Genomic DNA, 19474 nt, shown 5'->3' with positions numbered 1-19474 from the left:
AACTGAGACAAAATAGTTCACTGATGAGAGGCTGATTGAAGATTAATATGCAATTTATCTTTTGGTTTGTTTCTCAATGAGAAAGAGCAGTTTGTCCAAACTATTACTTATCCTACAGGTTGAAAAATTCTTACTTCTGCACCTTTTGGAGCAGAATATGATTATATTTATTAAATTATCAGGAAGGTTGGTAGCTAGCTGATTTGTGGAGCTTCTTGCCCTGGTCCCTGCAGGCTGGTGCACTCCCCTGGCTTTCCAGGGTGTAATACAAACCCATGGGTTTAAGCCTCAGGCCACACATGAGGACTGGGAGCCCTGGGGTGACTCCCTGGGGGCGAGGGGCAGCTCTGAGGATGCCCAGGGCTGTGTGAGGGACACTGCAGCACGAACCTCACACTTGGTGCACATGGTTAAATCAATACCCACCTCCCCAGGGTTCCTCCAGCCACAGAGTGCTACAGCCTGACCAGGGGATCTAACCAGAGGATCTGCTTCCTTTTCATTCTTTTTTTTCCAAGTGGACAGCTAGAATAGAAAACATGAGTTAAAACAACCAAAAAACTCCCCCAACACACCTAGATAAACAAAACCTTGTCTAGGTCTGACTCCTGCTGGTGCCACCACAGGCTTTGCCCTTGGCAGAAGCAGGAAAGGGATGAGGCCTCTGATTTGAGGGGGAAGGAGAGGAACGCCCCCCAGTAATTGCAAAGTTGCTTTTGCAACCTCTTGCCCACAGCTGGTACAGCAAGCAGTGTGTGTCTCCTCTCACACACTGCACGGGTCTTTTCCAGCTGAGTCACTAAACCAGGAAAAAATGGAGCAGTTGAGCTGGCATTTTAGAGGACTGATTTGGAGGGGGGTGGGAGGAAGAAATCCCCCTTCTTTGTCTGTATCTTTTTTATTTTTATTTTTTTCCACCAAGCTGCTGGAGTGAAGCAGTTAATAGTGATTTTTTTTTTTTTTTTTCCATCATTTTTAATCCACAACCCTGCCCTGTACCTGCCCTTATAATCCCCTAGCATGTGCTGGTGACATCACATGGCCATCAGCTCCCAGCTCCATCCCTGTGACTGTCATTAACTGTTGCAAGCAAATGAAAAATGACTGGGAGACTCGGTGGCTCCCACCAGTGACCTTGGGTATTATTAGAATGACCTCGCTTTGGCTGGACCATAGGAAAAAAAAGAAAAACCTTTCTTGATATCATCGCTGGGGCTGACTGAGGCTGTTTGCAGCGAGGAGCCGGGAAAGGAGTGGAGAAAGCCATTAAAGAAAGCAAAGTAAATGTTATGCAAAGATGCAGTGGCCATAAATACTTGATCAGAGGCGCAGCCCCAGCAGCAGCCCCACAGCCTGACCCCTTGCCAGGACACGCTGGGCGATGCTGGGGTTACAGAGCACCTTGCTGGGAGTATTTTTTAACCAACCTCCTCTTTGTGATTTGTCTGCTTGGGCTGTAAAGGAAAATAAATCACGTGTGACCACTTAAGGGCTTGTTGGCCTCTCACGCCTTATATCCTGACATTTTTACTTTTCTGGTAATACACACAACTCTGTAAGCAGAGGAGGGGGCAGGCTGGGCAGGGTGAACATTTTTTTGGTGCAGTGTAACACAAGGAAAACGTGTCTTTATGTCTGTGTGTAAATACACCTCCTCTCTGTGCAAACACGTGTGTACAGTGCGTGTTTATTCATGTGCATATGTATGTAAGCATAAATACTTACACAGCACTTGTTTGTGTATTATTGTGTGTGATTGTGTATTATTCTCAATGCACAGACATGTGGACATAAAAGGAACAAATATTCATTGCATGTGTCCGATGTTGCATTCTATATAATATATATAATAGTACGTATTTCTGTATCATACAGTGGTCATGCTTCTTCCAGTGTACTCTGGAGATATTAGCAATAAAAATAAAGAATTAAAACAAGAATAAGAATTTTAAAAAATGAGAATGAGAATGAGAATAAGAATAAATAAGAACAATTCACCAATCTGGGCCACGAGGATGTTCTGGTGTTCAGTGCCCTCCCTGGCAGGGACTTGCAGGCTTCCCCAGGGCAGGGGCTGCTCAGGACCCCCAGCTCTGGTCTCGTGGTGCTGGGACATCACTCCAGGCTCATTGTACTACCAGGGGCTGGGTGGGCACCGCCTGCCCTCGGGGTGCCTCGCTGGGAAAGAGTTAAAGCCCTGGAGGCACACAAAAGCGATCCTGCCGCCACTGTCCTGCCTGGCTTCTCCCCGCTGTCAGCTGGAAATGGATCTGATGCCCTCTGGACTTTAACTCCCGATGAAAAGGGCATTTTATTACAGGTTATGACAAGTTGCAGAGAGACTTGGAGAACTCAATAAGAAGAAACAGCGAGTGGAATCGAGGGGCAGGAGGGGAACGCTGCAGATGTTTGACAGGCAGATGGAAGATGGGTTCAGAAGGGAGGTGTGAGCAGGGATGGTGATACAGGGGTCTGAGCAGGGATGGTGATGCAGGGCTGTGAGCAGGGATGTTGGTACAGGGCTGTGATACAGGGCTGTGAGCAGGGATGTTGGTACAGGGATGCTGGTGCAGGGATGTTGGTACAGGGATGTTGGTACAGGGATGTTGGTACAGGGATGTTGGTGTAGGGCTGTGAGCAGGGATGTTGGTACAGGGCTGTGAGCAGGGATGTTGGTACAGGGCTGTCGGTACAGGGATGTTGGTGTAGGGCTGTCAGCAGGGATGTTGGTACAGGGATGTTGGTACAGGGATGTCGGTACAGGGATGTTGGTACAGGGATGTTGGTACAGGGATGTTGGTGCAGGGCTGTGAGCAGGGATGTTGGTGCAGGGCTGTGATACAGGGCTGTGAGCAGGGATGTTGGTGCAGGGATGTCGGTACAGGGATGTCGGTACAGGGCTGTCAGCAGGGATGTTGGTACAGGGATGTTGGTACAGGGATGTCGGTACAGGGATGTTGGTACAGGGATGTTGGTACAGGGATGTTGGTACAGGGATGTTGGTGCAGGGATATCGGTACAGGGATGTCGGTACAGGGCTGTCAGCAGGGATGTTGGTACAGGGATGTTGGTACAGGGATGTTGGTACAGGGATGTTGGTACAGGGATGTTGGTACAGGGCTGTCAGCAGGGATATCGGTACAGGAATGTTGGTACAGGGCTGTGAGCAGGGATGCTGGTGCAGGGCTGTGAGTAGGGATGCTGCTGCAGGGATGTCGGTACAGGGATGTCGGTACAGGATGTCGGTACAGGGATGTCGGTACAGGGATGTCAGCAGGGATGTTGATGCTGCCGGCGGGAGCGCTGCTCATCCTCCGCCGGGCAGGGGCTACCCGGAGCGGGGCGGGGGTTGCCCGACAGAGCCCCGCTACCAGCGGCAGCTCCTCAGCAGGGAAAAAGGAGCAGAGAAGTCCAAACTTCCTTTCCCCCCCCTCCATTAAACCGGTGCTTTCTGCGCCTCCAGAGAGCCTCTGTCCCCTTTGCGCCGTGTGCGGCTGAGGCTGGAGGGACGGGCTGCAGGTGCCTTCCGCACCTAAGTGCTCCTGTTTTGGGCAGGGAGGGCATCTCTGCGGGCTGCAGGGGATGGGAGGGCATCTCTGCGGGCTGCAGGGGATGGGAGGGCATCTCTGCGGGCTGCAGGGGATGGGAGGGCATCTCTGCGGGCTGCAGGGGATGGGATCGCCCCGCGGTGCCGGGAGGAGCGGGCAGGGAGCGCAGCTCCCCCGGGCCGCGCTCACCCCCGGCTCTCGCATCCCGCTCCTTGGACCCGTCACGTATCCAGAAGGATGCCAAGGACTTTATGGAGTCTGTCAAGCACTCAGTACTTCTGTCTTTAGTGGCATCCTCATAGACAAACTTCGCAGGTGTTAAAAAAATATGCCGGGAAATAATACTACTAATACTAATAAAAAAACCTCAACAAGCTTAACAGCTGCTCAGGGACACTGCAAACCATCTGATTTTGCAGGATAGGGCTACCATCCTAATTCTCCCTGGCAGCTTTTCAAGTGCGTTTCATCGCTGGTTGCCAATGGAGGATGGCTCTGTCTCTCCCTTCGAGCCCTGCCGGGTGTCTCTGGGAGAGGTTTGGCACCGGGAAAATCAACTCCCATTTCGGGAGCTGGGAAAAAAAAAAGGAAAAAAAAAAAAGAGTGCTGGTGTCTGGAAAAGAAAGAGTAATAATAATTTAAAAAAAAAGTTTTGAAGTGTCAGACTGTGAATTTAAGAGTTTCAGCCCGGGTAATGTTGTGCCTTATGGCAGGTGAGCACTGCGCGGGCAGCCCCTCACCCTCCTCGGGGCAGGGAGAAACGCGACAATCGCAGACGGGCTGGGGACACTCGTGTGCTTTAAGGGTGACCTCTGTGCCAGGCTGTCACCCCCGTGCAAGCCACGGGGCACACAGGGTTTGGTCGGGAGGGCTGAAGGCAGGAATCACGGCACGAAGGACTCCTGCATCCCAAAGGATGCTCCCGCAGCCCTCTCCAGCCGGCCGGGTGACTGTCAGCTTGTTATTTCTCTTTGGCTCGTGGCTCTTGTTTCGGGTTTATATTTGTTTTTGAAGTGTTGAAGCCCCAGTAACACAAAGGGTTTCCTCGGAAGGAAAAAACAAACCCCAACGAAATCCCAGAGCAATCTTCACCGCAGAGCAGAGCTGCCTGTTTCTGGAAATGATGCTTGCAGAGAGGGTGAAAGTCATGAGCCTCTAACCAAAAATGTAACAAACCCTGGCCAGTATCACAAGGGCAAACTTCCCGTGGGCCTCAGGGTTTGCTGTTATCCTTGCTTACACTGATAAGTCCTTTTTCTAAATCAGCCAAAGTTGCTTGCTCTTCCCTTTCATGTATAAAGTTACCAAAATCTGACAGATAAGACAGATTTACTGTTTCTGGATAACACTATGGCCACACATAAGAGACCACACTGCAAAAGATCAGTTAAAATGTGTTGCTGCTTCAATGAAAGACTGTTGAAAAAAACCCCATTTTTACTTTAAACGATAGTGTGAGGAAAATAATAATATAGTAAGAGGGGAAAAGAGGCAGCTCCCAGAAGAATAAAGACATTTTCTGCTCCGCTGTCACTCGTGTTTTCACCTGTATGTGTGCTTTCCAGAGCAGGCAGTGTAGCTCAGGGAACTGCTTTTCTTCTCCTTTTCTTCTGTTTTATTTCAAAATGCAGCTGACACCTTCACAGGTACATGACATTATCGGCACTCACACTCGAAGACAGGGCTGGGGAATGTGGTGGGAGCGTGTGTCAAGGATGAAGCAGAAAAGTGCAAATTCAGAAAGTCTTGGAAGTTTTTCTGAAAGCTGTCTGAAAAGACAAATTAGTGGGGATTCCTGCGATTACAACATAAACATTTTGAACTATTTTTGGAGACCTCTATAATTTAAAGAAGGGTGACCAATTTCCCAGTAGACAACTATTTGTTCCTTTCCCTTCGGTGTAAAGTTTTTTTGCCTACATTTGGTGTTTTGTAGCGCCACTGCTTTGGGGGAAGAGAGCCCAAACCAAACTTCCTCACCTCACTGCTAAATCTCAGCCTTCCTTTGGTCATCCAAAACTGTTTGAATTTGAACCAGCGAGTCCCAAAAGTTTTACAAACCCGAGTAGAGAAATATCCCATCCAAGAGTGGATTAGCACTCAGGGAGACAAATCACAGCAAAACAGCTAAAATAAAAATCAAATCAAATCAAGTACAGGCTCTTGCTGAGTTTTATTTTTTATTTACCTGTTTTACACTTAAAAAAAAAAAAAAATAGTAGCAAAAGAATCGAAGGGACAAGAAACAGCTTTAAAGGTAAATAGGAGGGGAGAATGGGGGATCCAAGGAAGAGCAAAGCCAGGCAGGAGTGTGGCTGCTGGAAACCAAGAGTTCTTCTGCTCAGTTTGAGAGAGGAGCGAGCAGACACAAACCTGGGGCTGGGCACAGGAATCTGTGCCAGAGGCACAGGGGGCATCGCCCTTCCCTGAAGCCCCCAGCCCTAGGATAATAAACTCAAGTGTCTGCCTGTCTCAGCCCTGCCCATCTTTTTTAGCCAACTTGACAAAGTGGAAGAAATATGACATGTGAATTATTAAAGAGGAGGCAGTTGACTCCTAACCTCTGTTGCTTTTTCTCAGAACCCATTACCTGAGAATTTATCTTGCAGGAATTACAGTGTCTGAAAGCTTCGGGAGGAGCAGCGAGGAGGGAGGGGGGCGTTTGAATAAGAGTTTTGAAGAAATACCGCTGAAAAGCACCAGGTTTCACCTTAGCATTTGCGCCACTCAAGAGGAGGATAACGTGTTAGAGAAAACAAGCCATTCCTCCTCAGAAGTGGATCAGGTCGCCACAGGGAGCCAGGGAATAAAATCCGGACTGAATTTAAAACGGCTATCGCCACTTAAATACCTTTAAAAAGTAGAAAGGGGAAATGGAAAGCTTTTTTCATGCTTAAAGTTTGTCCTTTAGCCCCGTTCTTAAAAGTTAACGAGGGCTCTTGATAAATAAAGTCGCCCCCCGCCCCGGGCGGAGAGGGGCTCTGCGGTGTGTCCTGCTCATCCCCCGGCACACGGAGATGGGATTTAACTCCTGCCAGGGATGCAGAGCCCAGAATCTCGGCGGAAAAGCTCTGGGCACAGACTCCAAAGTTTAGAGGTTCTGCCATAACCTTCCCTACGAAAGTTTAAGAGTGCGGTGGAAGTGGTGGGTAACTCCCAGGCCGGGCAGTGTTGGCTGATTTTTTTTCCCCCAGGAATTCGTAGCACAGGGACAGATCGAATGGCACAGGGACATTGATTTTTCCTTTTTTTTTTTTTTTTTCCTCGCCCCCCCCCGCCCCCCTTTAAAAAAATTATTTATTTTATTTAGGAAGGAGAAAAAACACTTTGGGAGAGAAGAAGACGGGGGTGATTTTTCCAGTCCTTTGGGCATAGATTTGTATCTACCGCTGCCAAGCCTAAGGTAATAATTGAATCTCTCCCAAATCTTGGTGATAGAGCAGTCAGAAATGACTCCATCTGACAGCAGAGCCATGAGGCAAGTGATGGATACTATTGTCCAAGCCTGACCCTCCATTAACACCACCTATCAGCATCTGTATTCTGTCACCAATTCCCATGCCGGAGCCAAGAGGGGTGACTCTAATATTCTGAGCACATTGAAGGCTTCCATGCTGAGTTCAACCCTGCATCAACTAAATGGGTGGAGAGGATGACCTAAACCTTGCTCTCTCTATCTCCACTCGCCTTATTACCCCACTCCAATCCCATTGTTTTGCAGGTGCCTGCAATTTGCTCCTTATCTCCTCACTGTTTATGAGGGCTCCTTTTTATTAATACAAAGGGAGAAATGTTATTAATATTAATTAACAAAATAAAAAATGAAGCAGTTTTGGGAATCCACCAAATGAATAATCTCATCCCCTAATTGGAGATGAAGTGGTGGTGGGGGGGAGGAGGTGTAAGAGAAACAGATGACCTACTGGGTGACAGGCACAGGTTGGAAGGGTGACATTTTATTGTAAGCCTCCCTATGAAAGGAAGAAAAGGAAAGGACCAGTCAATTTAATGCAGGGACCAAGAGTGCAAGAGTGTTGCTAAGAGACAGAGATGCTGCTAAAGTTCTGTGAGAAGCTGTACCCTGACCTTATGCAAATGGAGGCTTCCAACTCTTTGTGGAAAGGCTGCAAATTCCACCCACTGTGTCACCAATACCTGGCATCGAGCCTTTTATTCAAATGTTCTCTAAAAACACACACGCAGAGGATGTGACAAAGCATGACACATTTAGGGCTGGAAGGGGGGGACACGAGGGGGGGCAGCAGGGAGGGGGAAGGACGGATCTCATGGTGGAAATGTCACCCATCCATACCTCCCAGAGCCTGTCATCTTCCCGAGCTGAGAGACGACCCTAAGGAATCCTAAATTACCTTAATCCAGATCTATTAAGAGTCATAAATAGCATCTACTCCTCGTGCGTGGGAGCAGCTTTGGGAAAACAGAGGAGCCACCACGATCTGCTGGCTGTCAGAGCTCTGTACCTGCATCTGCAGCACCTAGGGCTGCCCAGGGACTTCCTTCTGCATCTCATTACATCCCCTGGTCAAAATAAGCCAGAGAAAACCCCCAGGCGCCCTGTAGCCAGGGCCCAGAGCTATGGGGAAACATTAAATGTGGGGGAGCAGGGAGCTGGGAACACTCCCAGCTCAAACACAACCTTCACCAAGGATTCAAGGTGAAGTGAGTGACTCTAGAGCTGTTCTCACTGCAATCAGCAGAGAGTAAATACCCGGGAAAATCAATACAGATCCCTACCTGATGGAAAACAAGGCTGGATTTATTTTTTTTTATTTTTTATTTTTTTTTTTTTTAATGGAATCTGAGTTCCAGACGGGCATCAGAGTAATTGAAGAGTTATCTCGGGGAAAAAAAAAAAAAAAAAAAAAATCTAAAATCCCAGTTATGCCAACTTTCTTCCTAGTATATTAAACACCTGTAGATGCTGCATATGGGGCTCTCCAAAACCCCCACACTTTTCCCTCCCAGCACCTTCCTCACACACAAATGGCAAATTGATATTTTGCCATGAACCTGCAGGTTTGCGATGCAGCAAAAGGAAGGGCTGCTTGTGCTCAGAATGATAAATAATAATAATAATAATAATAATAATAATAATAATAATAATAATAATAATAATAATAATAATAATAATAATAATAATAATAATAATAAGTGTAGAATGACCTGGGCTTCTCCCTCGAATGGGAGTGAGATCAAGTGCTCCAGGACAAGCTCGCCCTGCCGGGCTGAGCTTGCGGTGTTTAAATTCGATACCTCTCTGTTTTCCACGCGATCTGGAAATTATCGCTTTACTTTCATTTCAGTTGATCCTCGGGGCGCTTTTGGGACTCCGGCGGCCAATTTTCCTTTCACAGGAGATAGGATTTCTCTGAGCAGCAACTGAAAAGTGACTCAGCTGCGGTCTGCAAAGTAAGGTGATGCCTGATTACTCATCTTTGAGACACTCGGGGTTTGCTTGGGCTTCAAACTGTCTCGGAAAGTCGAGCTGAGAGAAGCAGTAAAAAAATTTAAAACCCCTCTGTCACCATCGGATCCACCTGATTCTCCTCGGCCCCATCCCTGGTCTGGGAAAAGCTGCTTTGGACATCTCCTGTCCTCAGGATGCCCCAGAGCAGATGGAAAACGTGACCCTTTCACGAGTGGGTGACTCAGCCCGGTGGCTGGAGGTGGCACTGAGAGGTGGCACTGAGAGGTGGCACTGAGAGGTGGCACTGAGAGGTGGCACTGAGAGGTGGCACTGAGAGGTGGCACTGAGAGGTGGCACTGGAGCTGCTCCCTGCGCTGCCACCCGGGCTCCGGGGCTGCTCCCGGCTCAGCCCCGAGCATCCCCCGCGGGATGGGGGCTGCAGGTCCCCCCTGCACCAGGCGGACACAGTAAATGAAGTTACCCCTGCAGATTGTCCGGTATATATGTGTGATTTGTTGTTTTATTTTTTTTTTTTTTCCCCTCTAATAATAAGAATTTTCATAATGTGCGCAATACTATTAATATTTCATATTATCAGTGCGTGTATGGTGAACTTTGTAATGGGAAATTCAATCGCCGCTGTAAATATTAATAGAATATGAAATGAAGCCACAGCTTCCATGTAGCACTGACAGTAAAACGGAGTGAACATGTGGTGGCCCTGGGGCAAGATAGGCCTTTCCTCTTGTCTCTCTCGCTTTATTACATTAGCCCGAGCCTCTCCTTACAGTCCTGGGCTCAGAAGCTGAAGTTCACAGGTCAGCCATGACAAATGTCCCCACGTCTAGCCAAACAAGACCCCCTGGCCTTGCCATTACATTTGCCCAACAAGCCCCTGGAGAGTGCTGGAGGGTGGCTGGTGCAGGTAAAGAGCTCCTGCAGGGCTGGCTCCGGGCAGAGCCTCCCCCCGGCACCGAGCCCACCGGGGGTGTCCTGTCCCGTCCCGAGCTGTCATTTCCAGGAGATTTCCTCCCGCTCCGAGGTGTCCCGGGGCATCCCCGCGGTGCCCAGCCGGGACAGGGCGGCCCCACGGCGGCTCCGGGGCTCTCCAGGGCCGAGCCACAGCTCCGGGAATCCAACTCCTCCTTGGCTCCTCAGCCCCGGATTTTTTGGCTGACATCAGCCCCGGATTTTTTGGCTGACATCAGCCCCGGACCGGCAGCCTCCCAGGCTTTTGGGGTTTTTTTTCCAGTCTTTCCGCTATTTGCGGGATTTTTCTTGTACAAACACCACTTCCAACCGCTTCCTTTTTACAGCGGGCATTAATCTCCATTTGTTAGGGGAAACCTTGTCACAATTTCCTCCCGCTTTTCCCCGCGGAGGTTTGGGCTGCCCGGTGATTTATGCCGTGTCTCCCCGGGGCTCGGTGCTGGCTTTTCCCGTGCTCGATGAGTTTGGGGTGGGGGAGAGGGGCGAGAAGCCCCCGCTGCTGCCTCCAGCCCCCCAGAACAGCCCGGGGCTCTGCAGGGACAGCCCGCAGGGTCGGGGCCTGTCGGGAACGGGTCACAGGTGGGGAAGTGGGACAAGGACACCGGGAAGGGAATTCTCAAGGGAATTCTCAAGGGAATTCTGAAGGGAATTCTGAAGGGACTCTTCAGTGAGTGGAAAGCGGGAAGTTAACAAATGGGCGATAATTCCGAAGAGTACACAGCTCTTTTTATCTCAGTGTGCAAAATTTCTCACACATGGCACCCTGAGAGCCCCATCCCCTCCTACATATATAAAAAGAAAAAAATAAAATAAAAGGAAAAAAATCCAACCAAAAAACCCCGCGATCAGCCCCTACCAAAAACTTTTATTTCAACAAATACCCGGGACAACTGATTTCTTTCAGGAAATTCTAATATTTTAGTATTTATCTGATAAACTCTCTTTAAAAAAAAAAATAAATCTAAGCGTCTCTGTCGCTTCTCCAGGCGCTCCTGTCCCGCAGCAGCGAGAGATGCCGAGCTGGGAGGGAAGAACCCCCGGTCCCTTCCTCCTTGGAGCGGCTCGTCCCTAATTGCATGCCAAGAAGAAACAGTTCTCGGGAGCCTTTTAGCCACCCGGCTTGTGAAATCATGAATGAAAAGGAAATAAACCCTAATGCGCAGCCAGGAACCGACTCCGGCCACTTCTACATTGACTTATTCTTTTAACAGCTTCTGTATTTTTCCAGCGTCGTGGCTCACGTACTTTGTACAGTGTCTGTGGCTTCATTAAAAGCTTTCTATTATATCCCCCAGGAAAATGCAACTGTCACCTCTCCGTGCCTTTTAAGAAGAGTTGCACTTTCAAAGAATATTTTTCTCCCCTTTTACTAAAAGAAACAGCACTGAATTCAGGTTTTGTAAGTGTTAAATAACTTTCCCAGCGTGTATTAAAGAAAGATTGTATTTTATCAACAGCTGATTGATGCGGCCATGTGATCCTCTCGGTTTGTCTATAGTATCATATTTATTTAACCTGCTGGGGGACTGTGTTCAGGGGCCGCTTGCTCCCGCTGGCAAGAGCACACACATTACACACTACCCCAGGTATTCTGATTGATTGTTCCCACCCCACAGCCTTTGGATCATAATTTAACACAGCAGGTCCTACAGCACAGAGGAGGTTTTCGTGAAATGCAGCGAGGGGTTTCTCTGAGCCAGTACCAGGCTTTTCTGAACTAAAAATTTGATGTTCGGGGAGAGGTGGAGAGGCGCTTGCAGAATCGTGATGCGAACGGTGGCACACGCAAACGCCTTTAGCCTCTAGATTTAATCCAAGCCCTTCATTTTTAACAAGTTCTTCCTGCAAATGAGCATTTCCCGGGACTTTGGGAGCACCCGGCTGCGGCACCATCACGCACGTCAAACGCTCCGCACCGGCGGCCGGTCAATTATATTCAAGCATATTTAAAATGCGGAGAGAGTCAGACGTCAGTTTTCCCCTCACTTTCCTCAAATGAAACAGTTCAGAAAGTCTTTTGGCTGCCAGCTGCTGTTTGGCCCCAGAGAGGAGATAAAAAACAAAACACCCATCACACCCCCCCTCCCCCCAAAAAAAACCCCAAACCCCTCAACCCCCCCCCAGTCCACATCATGCCCGCTCTGCAAATTGTTTAACAAGCTGTGTGATGAATTAATTCTGGCGGGGAGCTCTGGATGCCGGCGGCTGCTGCTCCCTGCCCGGGCAGAGCGGGGCATCCCCGCCCGGGCTGCGGCTCCGAGCTGCCTCCCCTCCCAGCCCCGCTTCGTTATGGTATTCATTTATTTTTCATGTTTATCTTGAGTGCGGACACGTTTTGTTACGGAAAACAACGTTTTCCAACTTTTTTTATTTTTTAATTTAATTTTTTTTTTTAAGAAAGAGTAATTATTTCTCTTTCTAAACCCATCCTCCAGCCGGCTCAGGGATGCGCTCAGGGGTAGGTCTTCGCCCTCCGTGCTTGTGAGGGAATTTTTTTCCCCTCTGTGCCCCTTGGAGAAGTGGGGATCTCCCTCGTTTACTGTCGGGAGGTCGCACCTTGTCCCGCAGGAGGCCCCAGAGCCGGTCTGACCCCCGGGCTGGGTGCGGGCCGGGAGCTGCCTGGCACCCGGCGCTGTTTACCCATGACTCAGGGCCAGGCGAGGGATGCAGGGGCTCGGCAAGGTGAGGGAGATGGCAAAGGAGGTGCCGGGTAATGGATCGGCTCCAGCTCCGCAGTGCCGCGGGGCACAGGCGTATTGACACATCACGTTAATCAGTAATTTTTAAAAGTTTTTTTTCCCTCTGGTGGGTACCGGTGACAAATAGCTCCACTCTCCGGGCTCGTAACCCTTTTGTGGCCGGGGACCTTCTCCCTGCCCACCTTCCCGGTACCGATGGGAGCTCGTCCCGCTCCCCCCTCGGGAAACCCCCCCGGGGGAGGCCGGATGGATTTCCCAGCACATTTCTCCTTCCCAGCTTAATTTTGCTCAGGGAAAATCCTGCCACTAAGGACCACCTGCTCTGGGATCTCTTCAGGAAAGGAGGCTTTGTGGTCCTTTCGGAGGAGGGCACGGGGAGCGCTTTTACTCTACAGCGGAGACTTTCCGCATTACCTGTTCTGTTGACAAAGTAAAGTAAATCCCACTTAAAAACACGAATCCTAGTCTCTGTGAGAATGAAGTATATATGTTTTTAGGGTTTGTTAGTGCCAGGTCATATTGACTGATTCTTGAATAGTTGCCATTGTGCCTGGCTTGCTAAAGGAAGCCGAGCAAACACCGCCCGGGAAAGGCTTGTGCTTCCCTGCCACCGCCGGCTGCGGGCTCGCAGCCAGCCTCTCCCTCCCCTGGCTAATCTCTTCCTTCTAAATTTGTTTAGGGGGAAAAAAAAGAGAAGATAATTCCCGGGAAGGTGGGGAGGGAGAACGGATCAAACAGCGCGGGGAGGGTCATGCACCTCCGAGGCGGTCCCGGGGCGAGCATCAGCCAGAGCGAGAAGGAGCGCGGCCGGGGGCTCCCAGCGCTTTTCTCGCGGGGGTGCCGGTTCTCCCAGGCCTGGCAAAGGCTGATGCACCCTCCGTGGGCTGCGGCAGGGTGCGGGCAGGGGCCAGCGGCTGTCTGTGGCAGGATGCGGGGCAGGAGCCGCTGCGGGAGCGCCGGGGCCGGACCCGCCCCAGCCCCCGGCTCCCCTCCCCGAGCAGCTGGGGGGGGGAAAACAACAACGTTTGTTCATTCCAAGCCTCGGCAAACAGCTAAACTAGTTTACACAGTCGGTTTTGACGAACGAATAAATTGTTTTCTTTAAGTACACCGTCCTAAGCAAGCACACACTTTAACTAGTTTTCCTAGGAGAGAGCTTTTTACTAGATTGCTTTTTCATTGCGTGGCTATCGGAATGAGATAATGACCAAAGAGGTGGAACCTAATCAGCCTTTTAGTTGAGTTTAAAGAGTCTAGAGGTAGTTTAAAGGTAGCTTTGGTCATGTTTGCTGGGCAGCTGCGATGTTTGCACTACCACGTTATGATGGGGAGAGTAATGTGTTCGATAGATAAGCGAAAGAGGCTAGCCAAAAAGCAAGGTCAGGTGTGATAAGACTTGACACTTTTACTCATTTTTCACACACATAAAAGGAAACTTTAAAATATGAAGCAAAAAGAAGGAAAGACTCGACATGCTAACATCTATCATAAAAACTGTACATTAACAGACCTCACTTCTTATTTAATTAGCCCAAAACCTTATCATAGTTTGGAACATGTCATGCCATTAAAAAGAAAAAGAATTCTTCTATTTTGTTAGCACCTAGGTATGCTCTAAAAATAAAACCTCCCCGTTCATGGGATAACTACACAATTCCCTTTCTCCTCCTTCATGTTTTATCTTCACTTTCTAAAGTAGTTAATAAAATAAGTTATAAGCTGAAGATAAGAGTCTGTGAGTGTAATCAATAGGGAAGGGAGGGCATAAGGTTCTAATAGAGACAAAAATCCTGGAGGAAAAGGAAAAAAAAAAGTCTCTCTGGATTTAAAATCTGTGCAAAATAAAACCAGCAGGTACTGATGAAGAAATACAAAGTGCAAGGTAACCAAACGATCAATGGCAAAACCAACTCCCTTAAATAAGAGCTGCTGTGACTTGACTGGTATTTTAGAAATACTGGTGTCCAGGAGGACAGCTACATATTATTGATCCTATGTTCTACGAAAAGGAATTGATTTTTGCCATATGTACAAGAATTCTATACCAGAACTTACTACATTTCTTATTTCAGGAAACTTTTCTGCCATCTTCAGTTGAAATCTAAGCTACATTTTGAAGATCAATCTCTCCTCAACACCCACCTTTTATTTTCCATAGAGGAAAATGATTTCAATTCCCATTCAACAAGAAAGTGGTATCATAATATTTATAGAACTATCTTAAACCAATTTTCAAAGGCAACTTATGCTAGTGTACTGAGGCACTTACACATCTATGTCCGAAATATGGCTTTTCAAAATGTCTGTGTAGCTGCTGGTCAAAATAAACCCAGAATTTGTAGGCACTGCAGCTTTTTTCCTTGAAGCCTGGCTAGCACCTAGAATTTGCCTTTGGGCAGGTCTAGGGTTCTCTATCCCTTGGCAAGGCTGAAGAGTTTGGTGTTTTCTGCTTTTTCTCTGAGCCCTTCACAAATGACGTTGCTGCTCTTGCCCTGCGGGTCTTTAAAAGAGAAAATGAGCTGGGTGAAGAAAGGGGACTGACCTGCTCTCTTTTCCCTCCTGGAAGATGTGATTTCCCTGCCTTTCCATCAGTCCTCCAGGGGTTAGACCAGCCCTAGAGAGATGGTGAGCTACACTCAAGGTCCTCCTCTGCCTGAGAGGACCTAAGCTCCTGCTCCATCTCTGCTGGGAAATGAAAAGAGTCACGTTTTCATCAGTTCCTCCTGAAATGCACTGCAGAAAAATGGGCCAGAGACAATGCAAACATGAGCCTGGCCCCGTGTGTCAGTAATTAGAGCCAGCAGCAGGGAAAGAGAGGAGGAAATGCAGCTTTTGGGTGAAGCTGGAATCCCCTGTGCTTTCAGACACCTAAAGCATCGCTGCTGCAAACCCCAGCCCTCAAACTCCCCAGTTATCATTCCAGCTCATAAGGGAATGGGACTGGATGCTGAATGGTCCCTGGATTCCCACTCCATGTTGGGACAAATCCCTGAGGACAGACTGAAAATTCACCCAGAGCAGCCTGGTCTTGGCACAGCTTTGCCGTGGAGCTCAGTGCAGTGCTGGGTTTCGAGGTCCCCGAGCACTGTCACTTAGTGTGACTCACTGTGCCAGCAAACATCTCCTAATCAGGTGGGGCTCCAATGCCTGCATTGTTCCCAGCCAGGGCATTCCATGTGTGCTCACACATCCAAGCACAGGATACGCTTGAAGGATGTAGGGCTTAGGAGCTTTAGGTGCCCGAACACCGACAATGCTTTGTCAGATGGGGCTGACACACACCTGAGTCACCCAGGTATTTTTGGTGATACTGCTCTCGAGCACCTGCTTAACTGAGCCACATGAAGGATCTCAGGGACGTGACTGAGGCACCTCATGCCTAAAAGCAAACGTTTGGGCTTTGCCCAGCAGGGATGAGCTCACACCCACTCGGGGATCATGCCATGTCTGAACACGCTGCTGGATGGTGGCCAGGGCAGCAAACTCCAGCAAGCACACATGGGGTAAAGAAGGTGAACAGCAGTTTCTCAGCCTTAGCAACAGTCCTGAAAAGCTCAGGGTCTGCCAAAGCCAGCACTGCACTTCCAGCAAGGACCAGTGTAAGGATGACAGAGGGTTTTTCCACATCACCCCAGCTTGGGACAGATGTTTGTCTCCAGCATGTTTCTCCCTCTGCCCCTGAGTCCCACAGGAAAACCACCAGTGGCTGCAGACTTCCCTTGGAGTAATGGACAGGCAACCAGATTACATTATCCATATGGAAAAAAAAATAATAAAAAGGAACCCTGGGCTCTCAGGAATTATTTTCTTCCTATAAAGTCCACCTTGTACACTTTTTTTGGTCTCATTTTAATAATCTATATCACTGTTGTTTTTTAGCTGATTTTAATGTCAACTGGGGATTAATGTGCATTAATTAAATTGACTGTATTTTCTTTAATGAGCACAAAAGGATTTTATGTTAATACTGATGATCCTAATAAGGATTCTGTCTACTTATCTGTGTTTTCTCAACATCCTGAAATATTTTATTAGGAAACAAATTAATTTAGTTACTATCACAGGGTAAAAACAAAAGCTATCAGGTGACTGCTGACTGGCTCTGATGATTAAGCTGTAAGTACTGCACATACTGTAGGAGTGTTCACTGCAATGCACTACTTTAAACTTAATTTATGCCCTTTTTATGGCATTGACCAACTTCTCTAGATTGAAAGCTGCTATTAAATGAGTACCTGAGTAGCCTTAAAAGAGATTCAGGAAGAAATCTAGGTGAGGGCCCATTCTCCTTGCCTTGGAGTGAGTTACTAACAAGAAGGAAACAGGGAATTAGATGTAACCAGATGCTACAGAGTGATTGCAGACAGGTAGACAGGTATCCATGTGCACAACCCCCTTTCAGCTGCTCAGATTGATAATGCAGATTAGTTTTTAACTTGTTAAAACCCTGTAATATAATAACAATCATTCACAACAAATGAAAGAAATACATTTATTTGCATGCATGAATATATCTGTGTCAATATATTTTTATACATTCACAGCTGTTCAGAGCTTGAAAGACACTTGACTTGCTGAGCAAGCATTTAATAAAAAGCCCATGGAAATGTTAATTAATGGTATTTGGTACTAAATGCTCACTTTGATGCTAAAATGTTACGCTGTGCAGATTTAAAATTCATTCGGCATTTTTTGCCCTTGTTACCATCTGCAAATTTCCACCCCACACCCCATTCTCACATCAGGTTGCTGAAATAATTTGATAGTATTATAGCATATGCCAGTAATGAACACTGGGGATGGCTTCTGATCCCACTACACCTGTTTAACATCGTGGCTCTCAACTGCCTGATTCCTGTCAGTTGTTTGCCTCTTTTCCCCCACTATCCCAACCCAAACCACCCCTGGTTTTAGCTCAAATGTGTAGGAAGTCCCTCAAAGAACTCCCAAGAACTTCAGCAGCTGCCATGTTTTAAACAAATAAAAGCAATTCCAGTGAGTTCAGAAAAAAATATTCTGCTGACCTAAGTTAGGCACAAAATAGTCTGTGAGATCCAGCAGCAAGCAGAGGTGTAAGAAACCTGGAAGTGGCTCTGGGATACCCTGGGAAAAGGGAATCTGAAGGCTTTCAGGGCTAAAATCACACCTGGGGCGTGGAAAGGAGCTCTGTGAATGATCTCTGAATCCTACCAAAGGTAATTCTGGTTTCCTAAGGTCTGTAGCATTGGGAAATTCATTACCAAGAAAATGATAAATGTACTTTTTTAAGGCTGATAATAAGGTAAAATGCAAACTGATTGAAAATATCTATATTATAGAGAGAAAATATTGCTTAAATTTCAAAGACTTTAAAATTAAACTCTGTTTAGAAAAATGTGACTGATTACAGAACTCCTTATCTTTTCATTTTCATTTGTCCTAAGTTTTCCATGTAAATGAAATCACAGTAATAACTTAAACATATTTTAAAAAAATTCCTGTGGCTATAATGTTGGAAAAATTAATGATTTCTTCAGAGATACAAGAATTTTATTTTTAAAATTAAAATTCCCACTGGGGGAAAAAAAAAAAAAGCAAGCTAATTTATCATTTTTAAATGATAAATTTAAAAATCTGTAAGAAGTCCAACCATTCTGTGAAATGCCTGTGGATGGATGGCTGTATATATGTAGATGTTCAAGTATTTATTTCTTTATGCTGTTGCTTTTAGTTTAGTTCAAGTTTTATATTGAATGTTTATACAGGGTTTTAATAACATTTCTGTTTACCTTGTGTCTTTCTTGACAAATTAACCTTTTTCAACAGTAACTATAAATTACATAATCACATTAGAGCATTAATTAATTAAAGATATTAGTAGATGACCTATAATTAATATAAAATAATTACAGAAATTATTGTTAGTTTCGACAATCTGGAGCTGAAACCCGCTTTGAAACGTCTCATGCCAGTATTCCTCAGAGTGATTACAGTCTCTGTTACAGTAAAATACCCCACTGCCACTTTATTAGTGTGTACAGGAGAATTAATTTTTATGCCAGATATCCCAGCATGTCCAGGCATTGCCTTTTACAAAATGGATTGGGGACATAATTATGAGCAATGCATTTTGCACAGGTCACCCAAGAGATCCAAACAATAATAAAAAAAATAAATTTACATTTTCAACCATTTTTTAAAATTGCTGTTGTCTGCTGCTCTTTGAATACTCTGTGATTTGTGCTGGCATCTGGTTGCTGTCCTCTCAGGCTGTGTTTTCCCCCCCTACCTGGCAGCCTCTGCCACGTCCATCTCGGTCCTTTTGGAGCATCTCAAACACAGTAGAACAGAGGGTCTCACTTTGCCTAAGGAAACTCAGCTGTAACTTGACAAATTGGCCAAAAAAATGTCATAGGGGTAAATTCTGATTTAAAAAGTGTTTTGTGGGACAGTCAATGACCTGCCCTAACTTATTTGACAGCTGGGCACGGAATGTCAGAACGCACCAGATGCAGACTTGAGGGACTCTCTTTAGATCTTCACTCTGGACACTTTGTATATATGAAAAATAGACCATAAATTGATTCAAATCCATCTCACTTGAGTTATTTTTACCATAGTTTTCTATGTCTTCCTTTGCTATCCATCCTTCCCCCGTGAACAAAATGCAATATGCAGAATCACAACCCTGGCCTGTCTCCAGAGGCTGACTCTGAATTCTCACTTCTAGAAACATGGTGGGACCTCCCTAACAAAGAGTAAAACAGATTTCCAGCTCCAGACCATGGTCTTCCTTCCTCAGCAAACATTTACAGTTCAGTTTGAAGGTA

At 46.9% G+C, this 19474-nt stretch overlaps 1 protein-coding gene across 2 annotated transcripts in view; it reads right to left on the bottom strand.

Moving 5' to 3' along the window:
• LOC147650659 (uncharacterized) overlaps positions 1-19474 on the bottom strand; it is a 65244-nt gene that overhangs the window by 6209 nt on the left and 39561 nt on the right. For both annotated transcript variants that reach the window (XR_015276017.1, XM_086849768.1), the window contains exon 3: positions 427-525. Coding sequence is in view for 1 of the 2 variants with exons in the window: in XM_086849768.1 (XP_086705894.1) it covers positions 427-525 (99 nt within the window). In the remaining variant the exon portion in view is untranslated. The remainder of the gene's footprint in view (positions 1-426; positions 526-19474) is intronic.

Source organism: Cyanistes caeruleus, chromosome 13 (genome assembly GCF_971803275.1).
Source record: "Cyanistes caeruleus chromosome 13, bCyaCae1.hap1.1, whole genome shotgun sequence".
NCBI lineage: Eukaryota > Metazoa > Chordata > Aves > Passeriformes > Paridae > Cyanistes > Cyanistes caeruleus.
The sequence above is the reverse complement of the archived record's forward strand: the minus strand, read 5'-3'. Positions and strand labels throughout refer to the sequence as shown.